The 23,033-nt window shown below is 40.4% G+C and overlaps 2 protein-coding genes across 3 annotated transcripts in view; both read right to left on the reverse strand.

Annotated features, from left to right (window-relative positions):
• Window positions 1–487: 487 nt before the first annotated feature.
• On the reverse strand, window positions 488–8,187 carry NXNL2 (nucleoredoxin like 2). The gene is given in 4 exon segments (XM_029965430.1): window positions 488–1,018; window positions 7,791–7,794; window positions 7,889–8,009; window positions 8,011–8,187. Coding segments are annotated over 4 exon segments (471 nt in total). The 3' UTR covers window positions 488–849.
• Window positions 8,188–18,513: 10,326 nt separating this feature from the next.
• Window positions 18,514–23,033, reverse strand: part of SPIN1 (spindlin 1) — a 45,216-nt gene continuing 40,696 nt past the window's right edge. For both annotated transcript variants that reach the window (XM_018085987.2, XM_018085986.2), the window contains exon 6: window positions 18,514–22,371. In XM_018085987.2, the coding sequence (XP_017941476.1) occupies window positions 22,172–22,371 (200 nt within the window). In that variant the 3' untranslated portion in view covers window positions 18,514–22,171. The remainder of the gene's footprint in view (window positions 22,372–23,033) is intronic.

Below are 23,033 nucleotides of genomic sequence, written 5' to 3' on the forward strand. Positions count from 1 at the left end.
CAAGGGAGACAGCTGTGGGTGGGATCAGTAAGTCAATGACTGCAGAAGAGACATGGCAATCAATAAAATGAGGGTGAAGTGGAAACCCTTCAACCCCAGGCATGAAAAAAAGTGCCTGCAGAAAAACCACTTCTGTTGTTCTGAGGAACCAGGACTCCTGTGTTGGAAGGGACCCTAAAGGTCACCTTGTTCCAATCCCAAATTTAGCTTATTAGGGACAAGATTTAAAATCCAGGGATAAAGAAAACTAAGCAGAACTATTAAGCAGAACTATAAATAAATATAAATAAATCCCACAAAAAAAGTAAAATAAAAGAATATTTTTTAATTACTGACAAACGTGTTCTGTTTAAAAATCATGACATTTTCTGATTGTTTTCTTAAGATGAAAAAGGAAGACACAAGAGACATTTCATAATCAGTTATTTATTAAAGCAAACAATTTCATTTTCTTGATAAAATGCTATAATCACCTAAAAAAAATGTCATCAACAAAACAGGTCTTTCTGCATTTATTTTTACTGTACTGACTTTGCAAAAGAAGTGTTTGCATAGATTGTACAGTTTTCCATTATTACCATCTAAAACAGCTTATTCTTTTGAAGTTCTTCAGTATTATCAGGAATGCTTTGGTTCATATTGAATACAGTAGATAGATAGAACAAAACAAATAAAACAATAACGGCATTTTATGACTTACTGGAGTAGCTGATCTTCAAGTCAAACCCAAAATTTGTTTACAAGCAAAGACAAATAAGCCTTACCCTTCTTATTCTGAACAAGGCAACAGCCTTTTCAGAGCTCTACCAAGTTTCCCATGATGCCTTTTCTTGTTTCCATTTGCCATTTTTAGCTAGAAAAATTCTGAAAGATATCTGCACTCTCAAGCCAGTTCCGGAAGCAGGATCGCCCTTTGTCTCTGATCTGTTTTCTTCCCTTGTCAGTAATGACTTCTCCAGTCTGTTTCACAATCACCAGTTTAGGAATTGCTGTTATGTTGTATTTCTTTTTCAGATCACTGAGGGGGAAAAAAAAAAAAAAACAAATTAAAAATAAACACACCATTGGGAGCATTTTAAGAAAAGTCCTAATCTCTTATGAAGGCTGTTCCACTTAGGAACCACGGGAGAGCAGAAGTGGTGAGTTTGGGACAGAGCAGCATCCTTCCTGTGACTGCTCTTCCCTGCTGCCTGCAGTTTCCACAGGAGCAGAGCCTTTCAGAGACTTCAAGCCACGTGGAAAACAGGCTATTAATGCAGGAAACAAAAATAACATTTGTGAGGACACAAATCATGCAAAGAGAAACAAGAACACTTGCTGACACCAGCACACAAAAAAAATAACAAGGCGTGACTAGTAATTAAACAAGACTGAGAAGGAAGCCTGATATTTGTGCAATATCAGCCACGTGACATAGTAAAACAGAATTCACTGCACTTTATATAGATGAGTTGGAAGATATCAGTAAGATGCAAACTAAAGAAACTAAAGTGGAAAACGGGAGAAAGAATCAGAGAACACCGCATAGGAAGCCACCTCAGTTGAGCATGATACAGGCCAGGGAAATGGCAAGATGAAAAACACCCCAAGGAAAACAGTTTAACACCAGTTTGTTTGTTACAGGACAAAATAAAAAAGAGGCAAAGAGCAAGGCACAAGGATCTATCTTTATAGAATGATCGTATCTCCTGTGCAAGGAATTCACCTTGCCTGAAAGGCTGACATTTCAGTGCAAATGAGAAGGTAAAATTCAGGACAAACATTTTTGAAACTAAAGCTTTGTCACTAGGACTGAATAACTTTTTGGCATGAATTTTGTTAAACCACAGTTGCAGCAGTTGCAAGACTGTAGGTGAGCTCCGAGTTCATTAAACTTCTCAGTGGACTTCAGACAAAAGCAGGGTTAGTGCTGAGAGTGCAGGTCAATTAGAAGAGTTAGTTTCAAGCATTTCCAGGAACTCCAGACCCAGCTCATGGCCCCAGCTCCAACGCAGAAAGAAAAGCAGATAATGAGTGTCTTAAGCTTCCTTCCACGTTTATCAGGACACTGCAAAACCAAATCCTTTCCAAACACAAAGCAACAGCAAACCCACTACTTCCACTAACACTGAATGTCCAAAGAAGAAAAGTAAACCTTTATTGAATACAAATCATCAGGCAGAGAAACAGGTTGATGGTCAAAGAGTCAGAACCACACCAGAGTGGTTTCCTCACCCTTTTCAAAGTAAGCTAAAAGGCAGAAAAACTATTACCCACCTCCTTGGCACATCTACTCGTTGTAGTAGATGTTCACATGAGAGAGCCGTGAATGAAACAACATTGATTCTAATAAAATCCTAATGTTTCATTTTAGAAGTTAAAGAAAACACCTTCCAGCACATAGTCCTCACAAGCAATATCCCACAGTTTTAGTGGCAGGAATGCAAACTACGGTGACAGACATCTAACAGGAAAAGTGAGGAACATAAAATCTACATCTGAGGCATAAGGGGTGTGCAGTCTAAATTGTTTCCAGCAAAAAAATGTAATCAGCTTTTGAGGAAGAAGTCACATGTTTCAGAAGGGGTGTTTCAGAAATAGATTAAGTGAACTACAAGAGATCAGCTAAAAGTAAAAACCTTGCCAAAACAAATATGACCTGTGTTCCACCTGTGTGGAAAATCACCTTCCTGCATTGTTTTATATCAATCAAAGTGAACAGAAATTAAGCACCTTTGGAAGAACCAGAGGACAGATACAAACAATAACAGAATAGCCAAATTCCAAAATATGAATGTCTCTTTCAAAACAAAATGTAAATACTAAAAGAAAATGTGGTGCCTATGCACCATCACCACAAGCAAGAACATTTACTAGGTGAGGTTCAAAACTCAAAGAACTTTGACTAGAAAAAAAAGATATAGACATTGTTAAAAAACACGTGGCACTGATATAAAGACATACTCCATGATTTCCTGGGGGCAAAAAAAAAAATAAGACAAAATACAGAAAATAAGACTTAAGTGAAATACTGGCCCAGACAAGGCATTCCTGAAACATGACTCCCCTTCTGTATTTTTGCTTAAGAGAAGAAAAATCAACAGGTGAAGGAGTCTGCTCTGCCATTACATTGGTTGTACAATAATGCAGGAAATACTACAGAAGCAGCAATAATAAGTTATAGAAATAGGTTTGCTTCCTCAGTGTGAATTCTGAAATAAAAGCAATCAACCAAGAATCTCCATAGAACCTTTCCCAAACATGCTAAAACGGGAGGAAAAACACCAACAACATTCCAAAGCAAGTTCATGTAGAAGCCATGTAAAATCCCATCACCCCATACCACCTGAATGACAAACAAGGTGGGTGGGGTGGAAGATGCTTTCTATTGGTTCAGTAGACAATAAATTAGCTTGGGATGTCCAACACAATTGTAGCAGAGACAGAAGAGTAGGAAGCTGGAGGTGATTTGCTATGGAGACTGGAAACTTACACTTTGCTTTCCTGAGGGAATGCATAGATGGATGATCCACTCCAGCACAGTATCTTGTTTACACAGCCTCTTGGCTGAAGGCTGCTTGCATCAAATCAGACCAAAGAATGCACAGATTTTGCTTACATTTGCAACCTGCAAGAGAGTGGACCCGAAGGTGGCTCAGGAGCAGTTCTGCAAGCAATGCTTCTTAACCACTGTGTACTTGTGCTTACAAAAATTACTTTTTAAAGCCTGTTAAGATCACCCTCTCCTACAGGGATCTAAAATCCCATGACTCACCTGCACAAGTGACACATGTGCCATGGGAATAACTGCAAAGACAACATATGAAATCATTAACCATAAATGGAAATATCATGAGCTACAAAGGCAGACTCAACTCTTAGAGTAAAACACAGTGATGTAAGTGATGACATTCTTACTCAATTGTCTCAGTGTTCCCAGTTAAGAGTAAAGCTATACTGTGTCTTACTGACTAGAAAAATCTTAAGACCCAAACAGACAAAGCAGAAGGAAAGCTATTAAAAAAATAGCTATGGAAGACTGAATGAGTAACCTTTGAACAGCCACAGGGAATCTTTCAGCCAAATCCTTTGTCAGAACTTGGCCATGAAAGTTTGGACACAAAAGGGCAACCTTCATTTCGCAGAATCACAGAATATGCTGAGTTGAAAGGGACCCACAAGGATCATCAAGCCCAGTTCCTAGCCCCACACCTGACACTGAGATTGAGACAAACTGGAAGTCATAGCAATTGTTAGGTCTTTTGATCCTTGTGAGAAGGTTGGATGAAAATTTCAGAGAGCGTGGATTTTATATTTCTAGATAATACTCACATTGGCTGGGACAGGGCTAATTTTCTTCACAGCAGCTTGCAGGGTGCTATGTTTTAGATCTGTTACCAAAATAGCATTGTTTTAGCTATTGCTGAGCAGTGCTTACACAGCACCAGGGCCTTTTCTGTTTCTCATGCTGCCATGTCAGCGAGCAGACTGGGGATGCACAAGAAGTTGGGAGGAAACACATCTAGGACAGTTGATCCCAACTGGCCAAAGAATATTCCATACCATATAACTCTATGATTCCTGAAGAAAGGAGGGGGCTGATCCATGGTGTAAGTGAGCACTTTCATGTAAAAGTTTGAGCATCACAAGAGGGTTTTTGGGATGTGAAAAACATGGGGCAAATTTAATGCAATCTTGAGAATGTACATATTACACTTATGTGTAATGTGATGTCTGACAACATTTGAATTTTAACAGCTTTCACTCAGAAGTGATGGCCACCTTGCTAATCTGCTTCTAGCAGTACACCCTCTAATGCACAGCTGTAAGTATTTCCTTCTACTTCTGAAATTTCTGCATGGAGTGAATGAAGTAAAATTTCTCCACTGTTAAAGGTTAGATGCATAAGCACGCACGTCACACGGTTGGGATTCAATTTTAAAGTGTTTGCTGAGATTCTGGGAGAGAAGTCTAAAAAGACCAAGAACTGCTAAGACACTTAACGTTATTCTTCTGCCTCTGTTTTTGGCAACTGACCCCCTCCCAGTATTCCTTCAGGTGTAAATACACCCTCATACCTAAAGCTTCCTGACATAAAATGTGCTTACAACCTTTTTATTTTCCTTTTACATGAATTATGTGATTCTAAGTCTCACTGAGGTGCACAGGTCATGGTCTCGGGAAATACCTGCTGTCTATCTGGAAGCCTGCAAGACCTCCTGCACGTGCTAGGCACCCTCACAGGGAAGGGTGCCTTTGACAACAGGGTTCAGTACAAACACAGCAGCGTGTCTGACAATTAAAATGTCAGCACCATTTACTAGCACTTCTTGTTGGCATGGTCTGTCCTACACCTGCTTTTCCTCTCTGCTGTTCCCTTTCTCCTCCTAGTGCCCACTACCTCCTACTAGACTGTCTTCACTTTCCCCTTCAGGGATCAAAATCCTGTGCCTCAGGCAGCAAAAAAATTTACATTAACCTGCAGACAAAGCATCAGAACAGTATTTCCTATTAGTCATGCCACAGACCACATGAAGTAGTAAAGGTGCAGTCCCATCTCAGGGAAATAGTCAGGACTGACAGCATGGAAGAGTCTTGAAATCTTGCTCTGAATTCAGCATTTTGCTTCTCTGAAGGTGGTCTTAACACTGCAGTGTTATTATGAGTAGAAATGCTGGCTATTTCTTAACAAGACAAAATTCATCACCAAAAGAAACTCCCCACTTCTGTCTGAAATGTATTTTAGATGGTAGACTTAAAATTGGCTCTATCGTGTCTAGAAGAGACATCAGTCTCTGCTGCAGTTATGTATCTTAAACACTGGAGTAACCAGTTAGGATATTCTAACCTCACTGAAGATACTGAAATGCTTTTTTTACACAGTCCACAAAACAACCAATTCAAATTATTTTTGAATGGAACTTTAAAAATATTAATTAATAAGTTAATAAATGTTACTAATAAAATAATTATGTTAGTCAATTTTAAAATTATATTCTTACTTAGAACTAGTACCTAGCCAGAATTATAGTTTGGTTTAATGAATACACATCCATCTGCTGTAAGTCTACAATGTTTTACCAGTATCCCTGACACCAAATTAGCAGTTAATCCAACCTAAGCACCCTGAACACCTCCACAAAGACCTTTGTTGGTACATGCAAGAAACACAACTTTAAAAACATTGCCTTTTCGTAGCCCTCTGCACTTTGTTCTTCAGTAAACCACTATGATCTCACAGTTATCTGTCTGGACAACCCATATTTCTCTGCAGGATTCTGAAGGACATTGTGGACTGCCACAGAAAAGCCAATTAATCAATCTCTGTACCTCCATTCCACGTGACTTGAGCAAGAGCAGTCAGAAATAAACCTCTAATCCACAGAGGCTGAAGCTGTAAGCACATTCTCACACAGGCTATGCTGAACAGCTTGCTGGGTGCAGGGACTTCAAGTGCTACATTTCCATCAGAAAACTTGCCTGTGTTCTGTTATGATTGGTAGGTATCAAAGTCAATTACTGCCTAGGAGGACTTTGGAGTATTATGGAAAATAACATTACCATTTCAATCTATTTTAAAGTCAGTGGAAACTGTTATTAAAAGGCCTAACATCAACTGGCATCCAGGAACGAGGCAAGGAAGGCTGTCAAAGTGCACCAACAAAACGAGATTAGTAAACCCTCTCCCCATTTAGTTTTAGCTGGGGTGTTACACAGCTCTATCCCAGGTAGCACACGGGGGTGGATCTAGAGTTAAATGAAAGCTAGAAGTTACTGGAAGTACTAAAATAGAGTTCTTTATTAGAAGAGTGAATTTGGCTGGGAGTTTCATTAACCAATCTATATTTAAAATTCACATTAATTTATGAAGATAAAATTCATATTAAATTATAAAGATATATCCCTGATTTTGATGTCATCTGCAACAATGTTTTCCACAATCTACTTATTTTGGAGGGGGCAGAACACAGAATCCCTTAGCCAGTATTTACATTTATTTTAATTCTCCAGTTACACACATTTCAGTGGCGTTAAATATCTTACCTCTGCCCCCGTAATCCTAATCTGTAATTCCCGGTGGGAGCTAAATCAGATTTCTCAAAGTCATTCAAATGAGTCTCCACCCTTGACCCGGGTCATCAAAACAGTTCTTGGTATTATGCTTCACCCTGTTACTTACACACAGTCACGTCCTTTCCTTTTGTAGTTTTCATGAGCAAGCTACTTACAGGAACGTCCCTTTAGAAATCTATCAGCACAGGAATTTTACATCCGAGTCACCATGTGCAACGTGCCACCGCTAAACTCCAGCTGATACCGTATCTATCTGCAATACTTCAGTTTGCTCTGCTCTCGTCCGAGTTGTTCAGCTACGAGTTTTGCTGCTTCTTCATTTGCCTTTTCCCCAGAGCGTTAATCTAAACAACGCAGAACGACCTTGGTAACAACCACTGCCGCGCTGAAAAACAGCCACCTGATCCTCTTTTGCCACCGGTTTCTTTCTAACTCACTAGTCGTGTCGTCTCGTTAATACCTGGGGGCTTTACTTAACTCTTCCCCGAAGATGTTTTAGATCCTAAATTGAGCACGCAGAGCCGCGCTCTTTACGGACGGGACGGGCTAGCGCCAAGTTAGTTCCCTGCAGAGAGCAGAGGCTGCCACAGTGTGTGCCAGCCGGCGGCACGGCTCCGGGGAGCGCAGGGACAGCCCGGGACAGCCCGGCACGGCCGGGATACCCTGGGCTCGGGGACATGGGCGGCGGGGCAGGTGAGGGTCGGAGGGGCAGAGCTGGCGGTCCCCGTGTCAGAGACTGCCCTGTCGGATGCCGTGCCCACCCCGCCCCGAGGGCCGGGGCTGCCGGCACAGATGCCGTCGGAGAGCACCGGCCCGCCCCGCCGGTACTCACTGCTTGTAGGGTCGTGGAAGGGCAGGGCCAGCCAGTCGCCGTGCATGGCGTGCATGTAGCCCACCATCTCCTCGGCGCTGTGGTCGGAGGAGATGAAGACGACCTCGAAGGGGGCGGGGGGCTTCGGTCTCCTCCAGCAGCTCCGTGTAGAAGTCGCAGAGCACGGGGGTGAAGTCGCGGCACGGCGAGCACCACCCGGCCGAGAAGTACAAGCCCACGACCTTGTTCTGCAGGGCCTCCTCGGGGTCCACGCTGCGGCCGTCCCTGCCGACCAGGAGCCTCCCGCTGAACACATCCACCATCCTGTCCCCGCTCCGGACCGCCGGGGCTGCGGCCCGCACCGGGACCGGACCCTCCTCCCCGGCCGCCCAGGACAGGGGCTCGGCGGGCACTGTCACACTGTCCCCAGCCCAGCCACGCTCCCACCTCATCCCCCCGCGGCCGCCGGCGCTGCCTTTTTATCCCCGCCGGGCAGCCGAGGGGGCGCGGCCCCGCCCGGCCCCTGCCCCTCGCTCCTGCAAGGGCCAAATCGGCTTTCTGAGGACGCACGGACAGCTCAAGCCATGCTGAAGACGCCGAACTTTGGATAAGTTTGAGCAGTAATCGGCTGCCCACCAGCATCGGGCCCCTCCAGCTCACCGTGGTCTCCACCGTCTCTCCCCTGAATATCTCGCCACAAGGCTTGGCCAGCTTTGGCACCAAACTTCTTTATTGTCGGGTGTCCAGCACTGAATTTTTTCACAGCATGGAAAATCATCTGAATTCTGGCTATAAAAGGGGGCTGTCTATTCTCTGTCCAAGCAGATGACAGGAATTCTCGTTTTATTCCAGTGCATTTATCGTGTGCTTGGGTTGAATAATGCTTTTTTCCTCCGGCTCATACTAAGTTAGAAATTAATAAAAATGACATTGTATTACAAATGCACAATCTCTTTTTTGCCTAAAGCAACCTGCAAAAAGGAAATTAAAGATGATTTGGCCATAGAGGTATTAAATTGCAGTTTAATTAAAGGATTGGGGTAGGGTGATAACCCCACATTGTCTCCTTTTCATTGCACAATACCCAATTAGAAGAGAATTTATCTTTAAAAAAATTATCAGAACCTCCCAGAACCAATTCTAGTGTTTATAATGGATACTCCAAGTGTCTAATGGAGCTAGCAAAAGAATAGTTCACACTAAAACTGTGTGTACAGTGAACCTTATTGCTTCACAATATCTGAGAAAATATACTTTCACTGGCTGAAGGAGAAATTGGTAGGAATATCAACAGTGAACCTATGGTAGCCTGAACTTGCATGGAAACTTTTTTCTGCTTTTTGGTGATTCTACAGGTTTCAAAGGCTTTGGCTCCATCCTTTCACAAGCAGTCTCACAGAGGCAGGTGATGGCAAATCAAAGACTCAGATGAGCCTAATTTCTCATTTGTGCTGTTTTAAGAAGTGCAACATTCACAGCAGCTCTTTCTTCTACTTCTGACGTCAGGTTGAAGTCTGAAGGGGGGAACAGCACAACACAGCACTCAAAAGTTGGAGAAAAGATTGATGAGAGATGTGAAAGATGGGAGGATTATGTTGTTTAAAATATCATTCCTGTAATGGAAGGAGAAACTTCGGTTTGAAAACAACATAGCCCAATAGTCCATGAAAATGGAGAAAGGCTGCATTTGAATAAAAACCACTTTTCAAACAGCTAAGCAATTCTTCTTGTTTTTCTACTAGAATATCAGAATTGCAATTTTTACGTGGACATAAATAAAAAGGCCTAATTTGTAATGATTAATTTGCATATAAAATATCTCTTAGAAAATAATGATGAATGAACTACTTTCTTTTAAACATTCTTTTTAAACATTTCTTTTAAACTATTTTCTTTCGCACAAGAAGAAAACGGTTTTTAATTAGCAATATCTGCATGATAAAAGGAAAAGCAGGTAAGAGAAGGGTAGATGAAGGCATGTCCCAATTCAAGCTGACCCTACAACCAGGTGGTTAGTTTTGATGAACGCTACCAAAAAACCCACAGCATTGCTATGTTACTTCTGGGGTTCTTCTTTGGGCTTTATCTCACATTTTCAAGTATTTAAAATGATACCTTGTTCCTCTCAATCAGGACAGAAAGTGACAGCGGATAAACAAAAATCTTGGGTCAAGTGGATAGAAGAGAAACACGTTCCAAAAAGAAGACCTCAAAAGGAAAGGTGTGTGTGCAGGAGGTGAAGTGTGCTCAGTTTATTCCTGTACAAAATCAAACTGGAATTTTTGACTTCAAGTATTGCTATTCTTACATACCAATTGGATTGAGGACTTAAATATGTAGCAGTCATTGCTACAACTAGGTAAAACAGCTGGGTTTTTAAATTCACTTTCATAATACATAACAACATGCTTTACAGCAGAGAGTTATTATAATTGGAGTTATCGATGAGAAAACAGGTAAAGCCACTTTCCACAGCATACACAGTGGGAAAAGAGCAAAACAAGCTTCTTTGTATCAGTCAAACATTTTAACCAATGGGCTGTGGAAAAAAGCCAGTACACAAAGAATTACTGAGCCAAAAAAATTTAAATTTTACCATGCACAACCTGCCAACTAAAGCAGTTATTAGATACTGAAAGCATTCCTCAGAGCTGACACATTTGGAACACTTTTACCTCAGCGGGGTTCACGAGACCCAAACACATGGGTCATCATTACACAGTCAGCAGTGGTACAGATATTTAGTGAAGGTTCATCCACAGTTCTTCTTGGATCTACTTCCCCTACATAACCTCCAAACACAAAAGAAAAAACGCTGTCACTTTTTCAAGTAGGAAAATTTAGCCAAATAAGCAGCACATGTGTTTTTTTAAATTACAATTATATTAATGTTATTCAAACTGTCTAGTACCTAATGACATGCTGCAGCAGACACCAAAGGCTAGCTGTGAGGTAAGTAATCTTACTTTTCCTGAATAAGAGAGATACTGGGACAAAGTTTGTCATTCTTACCTGACAGAGCTCAAGAAGCATTTGGACAACCATCTAAGGTACATGGTGTGATTCTTGTGGGTGTCCCGTGCAGGGCCAGCAGTTGGAATTAGATGGTGCTCGTGGGTCTTTTCCAAATCAGTATGTCCTATGACTCTATAATTCTATGACAACAATTTTTAAACAAACATTTGGAACATAGCCCTGGGTCCCACTTTAACATGAGTTACTGGTGTAAATAAACAATAGCACACACAGCAAGGATGAAAGAATGCCCTTACAAATACTTCTATATTAGCTGGATTTGAGAGTTTACAAGGAATATTTTTCCTTTTAATCAGGAAATACTGAAATCTATTAGTAGATTCTAGCTATGTCAAAAGTCTGTTACAGGAAGTGCAGCAACTAGGGGGATATTCTTTTCATTTTCTCTATTTAAAAATTAGCAGTGCTGAACATTGGGAAAACAGCAAAGGTGTACAAATCTCTCCTTGCAGTATGAGAAGCCTGATTCAACCATCCTTTGCATCTAGCTTTATCCTGATCAGTGCATGTCAAATTGCCAAATAGTGCCATATAGTCTAAATACCAGTGCTGTAGTATTTCTGACTCCCAAGCAGGTACAACAGGGAAGCAAAGCAGAGTCATCTAATACAGCAGCAGCTACATGGCAACAGGGAACAGCATTTGTACCTGCAGAAGTGGAAGAACACTGTAGTAAAACTCCGCTCTAGTTTCATTTGAGTTCAGACTGTTATTCAAGCAGCCTCTCTTCCAGCTAGATTGACTGAGTGATTTAATCAAACCAGTGATTTCAGGAGAACATTCACAGTATTAGTTTTCATGGAGAGGTTTATATTTTAAAGAACAAAAGGATTATATTATTTTTATTTACAGAAAGGGAAAGGACACTACTAAAAGGCTTGTCATGTATAATGGCATCATTTCAGCCTAATAATACATTTTCAAGCTTCATCTTTAAGAGATACACTTGAAATGACCCATTGTTTTGTTAGATTATTATGTTCATTACACACTCAGAATGTGACACCAATACAACCAGAGCATACTTTGAGTATTCAGCTTTGGTTTTGTGTTGCCCCCGTTGCCATTTCACCCTCTGTATCTTCCTTCATTAGCAAAAAAAGGAACAGGTCCTGGGGAAGCCAACGTAAGTTTGTATGAAGGGAATGTTATTTTAAGGCTGGGATTGCCATTTAAATTGCTCATGCTTTATCTAACCACTATAAAATCCCAAAGACCTTCCCTTTGCACAGACATTCTCAGAACACATAATATTTCCTAGCCTATAGTATCACATGCTCTAATTTTAAAACCATTAGAAGCAGAGAAATAATTGGGAGAGCAACGTCACTAGAAGACTCTCACAGGTTAAAAACTCCACTACCAAAAACCAAAACCAAAACCTAAGAATATAACACCTGTTCCCTTGGTTGAAGATCAGTTAAGAAAACGGTGACTGTATTTCAGAGCTCTGAAATGACATTTAACTTGGGAGACTGAAAGATGTCAAAGACTCAGGTGTTACCTGCTAGCCTGTGCCTCATTAACTCTGATTTTCATATAATCACATAATTTTCATGGGCATCCCTGCCCAAGGTAGGAGGTTGGAACTAGATGGTCTTTAAGGTCTCTTCCAACCTGAGTCATCTTATGAGATTTGGATTTTAAATTCTATAGAAAATCATCTTAGCCAAGGGGAAAAAAATAATCATACACATGGGTGCTGAGTAGAATGAATCCTTATGCTAGTGTGGTGGGTTAACCTTGCATGACTGCCAGAAAACACCCAGCTACTCTCTCAGTCCCCTGCCCCAACAGAACAGGGAGAGAAAAAACGTGCTGAGAAAGTTCATCAGTTGAGATAAAAACAGGGACATTGTTTACTGAGTATCATCACAGGCAAGACTGACTAGATCTAAGGAAAATTAATTTATTGCCAATTACAAATAGGGAAGGATGGTAACAAAGAAAGACCAACCCAAATATAGCTTCCCTCCCTCTTCTTCCCAGGCTCAATTTCACTAAGGAATTTTCTACCTCCTCCTTCCCAACTGGTGCAGGGAGCTGGAAAATGGGGGTTGTGATCAGTTCATAACACTTCATCTTTGCTGCTCCTTCATGGAATCAGAATTGTTGGCGTTGGAAGGGACCTCTGGAGATCAAACAGTCCACTCCCCCTGCCAAGGCATGGTCACCTCGAGCAGGTGACACAGGAGCTTGTCCAGGTAGGTTTTGAATGTCTCCAGAGAGGGACATTCCATGACCTTCCAGGGCAACCTGTTCCAGTGCTCTGCCAGCCTCAACGTACAGAAGTTCTTCATGAGCTGGAACTTCTTGTGTTTCAGTTGAAGGCCGTCGCTCCTCATTCCTCCTCACGCTTTTTCACTTTTCCTCCCTGCTCCAACATGGGTCCATTCCATGGGCTGCAGTCCTTCAGGAACAGACTGCACCAGTGTGGGTTCCCACTGGGCTGCAGTTCCTGCCAGAAAAACTGCTCCAGCGTGGGCTCCTTTCCACAGGGCCACAGGTCCTGCCAGGATCCTGTTCCAGGGTGGACTTCCCACAGACTGCAGCTTCCTTCAGGGCATGTCCTGCTGCAGCATGGGGTCCTGCAGTGACTGCACTTGGATGTTTGCTCTAGTGTTGTCCTCTCGGGGTGGCAGGACAACCTGCCTCACCATGGGCTTCACCATGGGCTTCACCACGAGCTGCACGGGAACCTGTGCTCTGATGCCTGCAGTGCCTTCTGCCCCTCCTTCTGCACTGACCTTGGTGTCTGCAGGGCTGTTGCTCTCACATAATGTCACATTTCTCTCACAGCTGTCTTGCAGCACTTTGTACCCCTTCTCTATTACTCTTTCCAGAGGTGCCATTAGCTTGGCTGATGGGCTCAGCCGTGTCCTGCAGTGGGACTGTGGGGGTTGGCTGTGTCCCCATCTATTTTCTCACAGAGGCAACCCCTACAACCTTTCTGCTGCCAGTACTTGGCATTTATACCATTACAATTTACACCTATTTTAAGTTCTTGCATTCCGATAATAACTTCAACTCAAAACTTGTGCTATGGTTGAAACAATTCAGAAGAGGAATCACTGTAGCTCAATCATCTCCTTCAAGAGATTGTTAAGGCTGCTAACTCAGAGAAATGGCTGCTCCAGGGAGGGCTGTGGGGCTAAGCCACAGGAACAGACCACTGCAAATGGGACATGCTGAAGAGGCAGGAAGTCGGGTTTGGGATGCAAGGACCTGGAAGCTCTACATGTTGTCTCCATAAACAGACAGCTAAGTTTTAAAGAAGCCTCAAAGCATAAGTCTTCGGTGTTTGCAGTAAGACCACATTTCATTCTGCACCTCCAGTTGGCTGGGGCACAAATTCTTTCTGAATTTGGATCTTGAAAACAAGTAACAGACCTGGAGTGTGACAGGACACCCCCAGTACCAGAGCGTCAAGACAGAGCCCTCCTTGCCTGTTGTGAATCACATTGCAAAGACAGCACTACACAGAGGGATAACCTTAACCTGGCCCAGTGCATAAGAGATTACTGCTTCAGAACTATTTATATCCTTACAGCTCTGGTAGAAAGGCTAGTAAACAGCAGGTTCAGTCGCTGCCATACCGTGCAGGAGCCTGCTGTCTCACAGCCATCCTCAAAGGCAGTTCAGGTTTCAGTCCCAGGTGACTTCACTCCATGGCACCATTTTCTCTGGTGGTTACCCTGCACCTTTACTCTGCCAGGCAGCATTCAAGGTTAGTGACTAATCCCAGTGAGAAAACCCAAACAAACATTGAAATGGCATTAGTTATTTCTAAAATGCTTGCAGTGATAGTTTACCGAAAAGCAAAGGCCTACAGAATTCAAATTTGTCTTAAGAGCACAGTGCATATTTTCTTTGTTATTAATTGACTCAGAAAGACATACTCATCAGCATCACTTATCTTTGCACTCCAGAACCTATACTGAGTGCAAAAAAATGTTTATATTCCATGAAGGAGCATCTCAAAACAAATCATGAAGTGCATCACTGGCTTTCTGCGGTGAAGTTTTCAGCACTCTTCAAGTATTTCCTTCCTGAATACATGATTGTATTCTTTAAAAATCTGAAGCAATTCAGATCTTCCTTTTCAAACTTTCAGATTACCTGGAGGAGTATGATTACATAGTAACAATTAGTAGCAATTTTAGGTAGTTGTAATTTTGTAATCTGCAAGAGTGGTATTCGTTGGAAGTAAAAATTCAGAATTTGGAGCACATATGATGTTAATTTGGGCCATTTGCCTGCATAGTTTATTTTAAATATGAGAATTTCCATGTAGTAGACTAAATCTGTGGAAGCCAAAATGCTATGCATCTTCTAGTCTTGCAATATGAAGTTAAAGGCCAGGATGTTTGTATCTACAGTGTTAGAAAGCACTGCCCCTTGTGAGCAATAATGAATCTTTATTATCTTCAGTAAAAGGTAATAAATTTCTTACACACTATAAGCATCCTTTTGTTTAGTCTTACTTTCAATTCTTTTAGAATGAACTCTTATTTGCAGCTCATGACCATTAGATAATGGGTCCTTTTGTTATTTTCTGGTTGTTTTTTTTTTTTTCCCCCTACCATCAGAAGTTCTGAATCAGAGTAGTTAGCTTTTTTACCTCATTGTTTCATAAAGCTGCACTGTAACTTTGCCCTTTCATTTTACTTCTTGTCTGCCAGCTTCTGAGTAGACAATGCGCTGAGCCACACCAACAGTAGAAGGGAATTTTGTGCCAGGCAGAATTGATATCCTTTTAAGGCAGAGAACCCAATGAGTGAACAATGCTGGGAAATACTGAGGATTCCCAGCAGGACTCAGTTTCAACTTTCATGATGAAATGTGCGGCAATGTAGCAAAAAGTTGCTTGCAAAAATTGCTATCCTTTCTTCACTTTAGGCATAACCTTAGAATCGTTTTATCTTCTCTAGTGCTTCTGCTATTAGCGTTGATTTATTTTGCTCTTACAGATTAAAAGGTTAATTTTGTTTTGACTCATTAAATTAATGAGAGCTTAAGTTAGACAAATATAAGTTAAAAATGGCTAGAAGTTAGTAAACAGTGTTGTAAAATCAAATTAATTACAGCTTTTATGGAAAGTATGACAGTGTTCCCAGTGCATGGCTCCAGTGGTAAAGGTCTTTATGAACATAATTTGAGCAGACATCCCACAGTCCATTTCAAAGCTGAATACACCATATGTAGCTAGTTAGTGCAGCAGGACTAAGAAGCGTCAGCCCAAAACCCAGAAGAATGCTGCCCTGTCACTGAACAATCTTTGAAAAAAGAAAGAAAAAAAACTCTCCCACCCTCTTAAAGTAGTGTTAGTTTATCTGAAACCACTTTGCTCAACATGAATGAGTGTTTAAAGTAGTGTTAAGTTGTGTTGATTTTTTTAGTTGACAAAAATAGGCCTCTCACATGTGAGGTCACGGTGGAACATCCTTACCAAGTAACGAGATCATGCAAATCAAAGTAAATGTGCAGATGTCCATTTTCAATACTAAAGTCAGCTTTGAACAGATCAGTCTTTTAGACCTGGAGGAACAACACGGCATCAAAATAGTCAAAAAGGACTTGTAAATGTCAGACCCCCTTGAATACAAGGAAATTTAAGGATTAATTGCATGGGTGTGGGTGGAACCAGTGCCAAAGCAGAGAGGTCTTTAAACTGTCAGGCTGAAAAACCATTTACACAAGTTGTGTACAAGTGAAGTTATGCAAATCATACATGATTCCAGAAGGATACTGTGCAGAAATTTGTAATTAACTTCTAAGTAGAATAGGGGAGTGCTGACACCACCTTATACACTGCTGAGACCTCAGCTGCTTTCTGTTGTGCATACACAGGTGTGTATTGTGCATATGCAGCTCTACACTCAGAGTTTGGAAATCAGGAAACTCACAAGGCAGTGGGAAGAGCAGAAAAAATGCTCACTAGCTTGATAAGTTTTTCAGGCTGCCAATTCTGAAATAAATTAAACCAGTGTGGTATTGATATTGGCAAAGAGTTAAGTGCTGTAACGTTCCAAGGCAGGAACTTACTGAAAAAGAAACAAGAAACAAGAGTTGGATTGAAAAAAAAATGCTTCTAACTGTGTGACAACAGTGAAAATCTATTATCCAGTGGTTGAGAATGAAAGAACATACCTATAAGTTTCTTTGATCTGTTCTTACTTCTTCTTTTAGACCTTAATGATCCTAAACTGCAGCAACCCAACCTTTTCCAAAACATCCTTACTGAAGTTTATCCTTTCCAGAAAACAACGGAGTTCCCTGATGTCATCAACTGCTTACAGCATGAATACAAAAAAAAAAAATAAAATTCATGTAAAAATAAATAACTCACTGAACAAAGAGCAGCTTTTTTTATTCCTCCCCCCCTCAAAATCTAACCTGTTCATACGCCCAAGGAGGAACCTGACAAATGTGAAAACACAGTACAGTAGTATTAAAGCTGTAGCTCTGGATAGGACCCCTACTGCCACCATCCTACATCTGTGGAACACTACTGTCTTCAAAGTATTGGCAAAAGAGCTGCTTCTAAGTGAGCTCGTAAGTAACCAAGCTTTCAGGAGCATTTTCATTCCTGCAGTAACAGAGAACAAAAAACACCTCTGCTTTTATAAGGCTCCTCTTTTTTTTTGTTATAGTGGAAGATGCCACCAAACTGAAGTTGGTTTATCAGAAGTTTGGTAATACAGAACAGGTTCAGGCATTAGTCATAAAACGTCAGCACATCTAATTATTGTAGCCAGCTCACACAGATAAGCACCTGGTTTTCAGAGGTGATACTCCTGCTAAAGTCTTAGACTCTCCCTAATCACAGATGTACACAACATAAACCCTCACTGGGACCAGTGTCTCAGGCAACCAGACACTGTCAATGGGACAGGGAACTGGGGGAACTGAAGAGGCTTGGATACTGATCTCAACTGCATGCTGGTATGCTCCAGGTTCTCCAGTATACACCGAGAGATCTTGGTGCCCAAAATGTATTCCGGAATCACAGAATCATTTCGGTTGGAAGACACCCTTATGATCATCCAGTCCAGCAGTCAACCTAGCACTACAGAGTCCACACCTATATCATGTCCTTAAGTGCCATGCACCCTATATTATCAGAAAACAGGTAGTAATAAAGAAAACCTGTTAAACATGGAAAGTCTGCCTCAGTAATTTAACTATACAAAGTCTTCACAACAACTTGTAGGACTTTATAAAATATACAACATGCTGATGTTTTCTTCTCTGCTTATCACCTCTAATTAGGATCGACTTTGCATTTTCTCACCAGCAAAATACGCTTAATTGAATTTTGAGTTTTATTAATTCAAAGCAGATGAATGTATCATCAAAACACCGCCAAATGCTTCTGCTGTTTGCCACTGCTGAAATATTTTGTGTCCTCTAGAAATAGAGACTGTTTCACAGACCTGCACAGTCCCCTGAAGGGGAGTTTTACTGTGTTTAGTGAAATACAGTTTAATATTATGCTTTACCTTAGTCAAATTCCATCCAACCAGCATTTTTACTTCCTTGAAAAAAAGAATAAAGATTTGGCTTTGCAAGCAAACTTATTCATAGGGCAATTATTATACCAGCTTACATGGTTCATCATTAAAATAAAAATCCTTTTAATTACAAAAAATTAAGAAATTGCTTCTTCACAATCGGAAATCACATCACTACATTTTGCTCATGAGAACAAATTTACAGGCTTAAGTTGCACATAAAGGGTTTATTTTAAATGTTTTAAGGATAGAGTTACATCATAATTATAAAAATTACTTACAGAATTAAGTAACAGATTTAAAGTGTTTATACTTCTAAATGCAGAGAACAGGGAACTGTCTACATTGTTCAAAATAAAATAAAAATAATGAAACCAAGCTCTAAAGATGAATTCACTACCTAATTTGAAAATGTGAACACGAAGACCTTTGAACTATACACATACCAAGAACCATCCTAACTGCACTAATGATGTAAAATACAAAATGCACAGCATTTTCAAGGAACCAGAAACTGTTTTTATTGTAATTAATTTCCCTGACACAACTAGTTATTTCTCTCTGAAGATAAAAGCCCCCATGTTTAGACAATCCATTTACAGAAGGCTTCCACCTACTGCAATAAAAAGGGTTTTCCCCATGTTTACTCCAACATAGTTTAGGGTTTGGCACTCAAAAGAAAGAAGAAGAATGTAATGCTTTGCTATTCAAGTGAGATTTTATTTTTTCTTTAACAGAATACATGGTCCCTTCAAACGCTGTATGACACATACAACTGGAAAATTACCTTCCGTTGGCACTATGCTCGTCTCACCGGTGCATTTAATCCTACTAACAACCATTAAACCACACAATAAGCAAATTCACAAAAAACTGAACACAAAATAAAAACAGAACAAAACAAAAACCTAAACATTTTAACATGCAACTTTAGTTCATTACATTGAATGTTCTAACCCTCTAAGCATGCAAAAAAGGATGGTCTGCATTTAAGTTGTGTTTTTTTCCCTTTTTAGAAAGTTTTACATGGCAGCCTGACATCACACACACGCACACACACAATATACAACAATACTACAGCAGGTAAATGTGAAAGATGAATAACTTTTATACAAAGATCCATGGCTTGTGCCATCACAAGCCCTATGTGATTTTGGAAAGTAATGTTGAACCCCTATAACAAGGAACCAACATTTAGTTACCAGGGTAACGCAAGCACTGCATGCAGATCTGAAACATGAGCCTAAAACAAAGCCCAAAGCAGATGGGCAGGGAGTGGAATTAGTCTCAAGCCTCAAAAAGGTGGTTTAAGCTATCAAAAAAAAAAAAAAAAACAAAGGAAAAAAAAAAGAAAAAAAGGTGAAAAGAAAATATCCACACAACAGACAATGGGGACACTGAAAACCAACCATTAAATTTAACAGTTTGTAGATTTTACTCTAATTGGCAGAATACATGGTGTATTCAAGAGGCTTGCAGAAAACCCACAAATGCAAGCCTCATGCTAAAACTGTTCCAGTAGACCTAAACCTCAGATATTTCAAAACAAACCTTATATTCCTCAGATATATAGCCCAAAGTTCAGTGTACTAGGTAATTCATGTATCTTGTGTATAGTCAATACACTCACTCATTCCTGTGCCACAAATATCGACTTGGGCTCATGGAGCCAGGCTCAGCTTTGAGATTTACATGCAGGACTCTTAAGAGTCAATAGAAAACACAACAGATCTGCAGGATGAAAACACTGTGTTGCAAATCTGCTCACTTTGTTCAAACACAAGAAACGTTTACGACTCAGGTACTTACTGCATAAGGACTGCATCAAGAAGCTATTCACTGAAAGACAATAGCCTGCCTTTGGTTGCCCATGATGAAATACTGGACATACTGCAATATAGTAGCGATGGACAAAGAATTAAGGTATCATATTTATACGGAGAGTATTTATTACCATTCAACAGCATAATGAGGCACAAGCCTTAAGGCTAAAATATGAAATCAGGCAAAAAAAATGGACAGAAAGGGGCTTAAACCACTGAGTCTTCAATATCAAGAATACCCACAACAGAGGTCATCCAGACCTCTGTCCTCTGATTAACAGCACTTCTCCTGCATCCTTCCACTAATGGCATATGGTTGGATATCAGAGTATTTGTTCCTTCCACCAACAGTGTTGTCTGTCTTCATGTACTGTATTCCTGTGAAGCAGTTCTTTGAAACCTGCGGAGCTCTGCCTCAATGTAACATGACAATTTTGTTGCTGTACTGGATCGTTGTTGCGTTTCTGATACTTTTAAAAGCTGCCACACTTAAGAAACCCTAAGTTTCATTTACAACTATCTTGCAAGATCAAAACCGTGAAAGGATTTTGCAGTTGTGGGCTGCTATTTACATCCACAATCTAATGCAGATGACTGAACCACTGAGACTGCCTACAGCTTCCATTAGATAGTACACCACTGGCATGCAGAACTCTAGTGTTCATAGAATGAAGCTCATGTTAACAGCATACCTCAAAGCAAGTACAATGTACACCACAAAAGGCAACAACGGGTTTAAACTGTAGATTTGTCCAGACACTCCTTATGTGGAAAAGCCAGAAAAAGAACAAATTGGGAAGATGCCTTCTTGAACCGAAATGATTAAAAAGCAAACCAACACAAAGGAATGCAACAGACTGAGCAGAAGGCAACAAAAATGCTTCTCCTTCTCCAAAGTTACATTTTCAATGCAAGAGGACACCCCCTCCCACTCCCCTGGCGTGACATTGTACTTATCATGTAAAATATTAACTACTGTTAGGCTTCTAAGTCCACACACAAACATTCAGGTTGCTAGGTTTTGATATTAAATGAGACTACTGATGCCAATGCGTAGTCTAAAGTCTTCTGAAGTAGCATATATACTGTTAAAGTTGTGGCACCAAGCACTTGGGTTTTGCTAAGAAGTGTGTATAACAAAGAAAGAAGTACAACATTTAGGATTGAAGGCAGCCTTGTTGCATGTATTTTACTGGTTCCTACATCTTGTAAATATGGGCCATTAACCTGCATTTTCTAATTAACTGGCTATACAGATTAAATGTATTTTTACAGTTTAAAGCCTTTTCACTGAAAGGTGCATAATTCAAACACTTGATATCCTACTGCCCTGTGACTAGTAAAAAATGCACAAGTATTTCCACATACTGCAAGTTCTTAAAAAGCTAAATTTGAAATAAAGGGTAGAAACACAGCAGATTGATGTTACTTGAGTTAGGCACTCCTTGACGCTGCACAAACTGTTTAAACCTTTCAGGAAAATCACCTCTGTCCCAACCCTGAAAACAAGGACTGCCAGTATCCAGGAAATTAAATTTAATGTTACAAAAGAAGGCGTATCAAATATCAAACTACACTTTCATGTGGTAGTTGAACAAGTGAGTGCAAGGCTGAAGAAAAAGTAAAAATCTATGAAAAAATTTAGATTAATGATTACAATACTAGATCAACTTTACACAGCTTGAATTTGCAGCTGTTCTTTGCTTTTAACTCCCTCCTGCCCAAACATATTGACTTCCTTCAAGAAAAGGAGTTGTTTTACACAAAATGTGTCATGTTTGTATCACTCAGAACAAAACAGTTTTTTGCTGGCAGAGATTGTGGGTTCGCAGGGACATTTAAGCTTTCATTAAACTGGAAAGCAGTCAAGTCTTTGTGTCTACAAATTTTACATTTAATAGTTCCACAAATTTGGCAAAAGTTCATGATGACGTCTAGGATGTCTTCACCAAATCGTAGACATAAATATGGAAATCATCATCAAACTTGATGAAATAGACAGATGGTTTGGCTTCAACTTGATGAATGACCATGCCAGTCCTTTTTGAGCCATCTTCTTTGGCATATTCCACTTGTTTGCCTACCAGGCTGTCCACAACTTCACCTGGTTCCCGTTCTGCAGGAGGTGAATCATCTGTAACATAAATCCAGCAAGCTTTAGTAGACATTAATAAAATTTGCAATACAGAAGACAACTGCATAGTCTTCTTTAAAACTCATACAAACCAATTAAAAGTTGTAAATAGATTACGTAGAAAATTAATTTTGTTAAGACAAGCACCTAACAGTTGCCATGTTTCTAGAAAGTAGTTGCAGAAAAAATTCTCAAGCAATACTGCAGGAAGACAAAAAGAGCACTTTGATTGGTAAGAGAAGTAAATCTTTTGACAGGAACACTTATGCACAAGTCATAGAAAATGGCTGTGGATAACTGAATTTAAGCCACTGGCAGGAAAAGACACTGGGCCTCCTTAGCAAAAAGGTAGCCAAACTAAACCTCCCTCTTCCCACAGATATTATTCAAACTTTCAGTGCATGCACGCCACTGCAACAAAACCATCTCTTCTGAAATAGTGGTAGGTGCAAACTCCTTACTAAAAGGGGCTTTAGACTCCATATTTAAACAATGCTGTTGGTAAAGCCTATTTTCCTCTGTAGCAAAACCTAACCAGAAATATCCTTGTATTTTAGATGAACCCTACGGTAAATTTGGACACCAGAACGCGTGATTTGTAACAGGCCAATTGCCAAGGGACTGGCTACAAGCAAATCACAGAAAAAGTATGAAATAAGGTA

Source organism: Manacus vitellinus, unplaced genomic scaffold (assembly GCF_001715985.3).
Source record: "Manacus vitellinus isolate BGI_N305 unplaced genomic scaffold, ASM171598v3 scaffold_9_pilon, whole genome shotgun sequence".
Taxonomy (NCBI): Eukaryota; Metazoa; Chordata; class Aves; order Passeriformes; family Pipridae; genus Manacus; species Manacus vitellinus.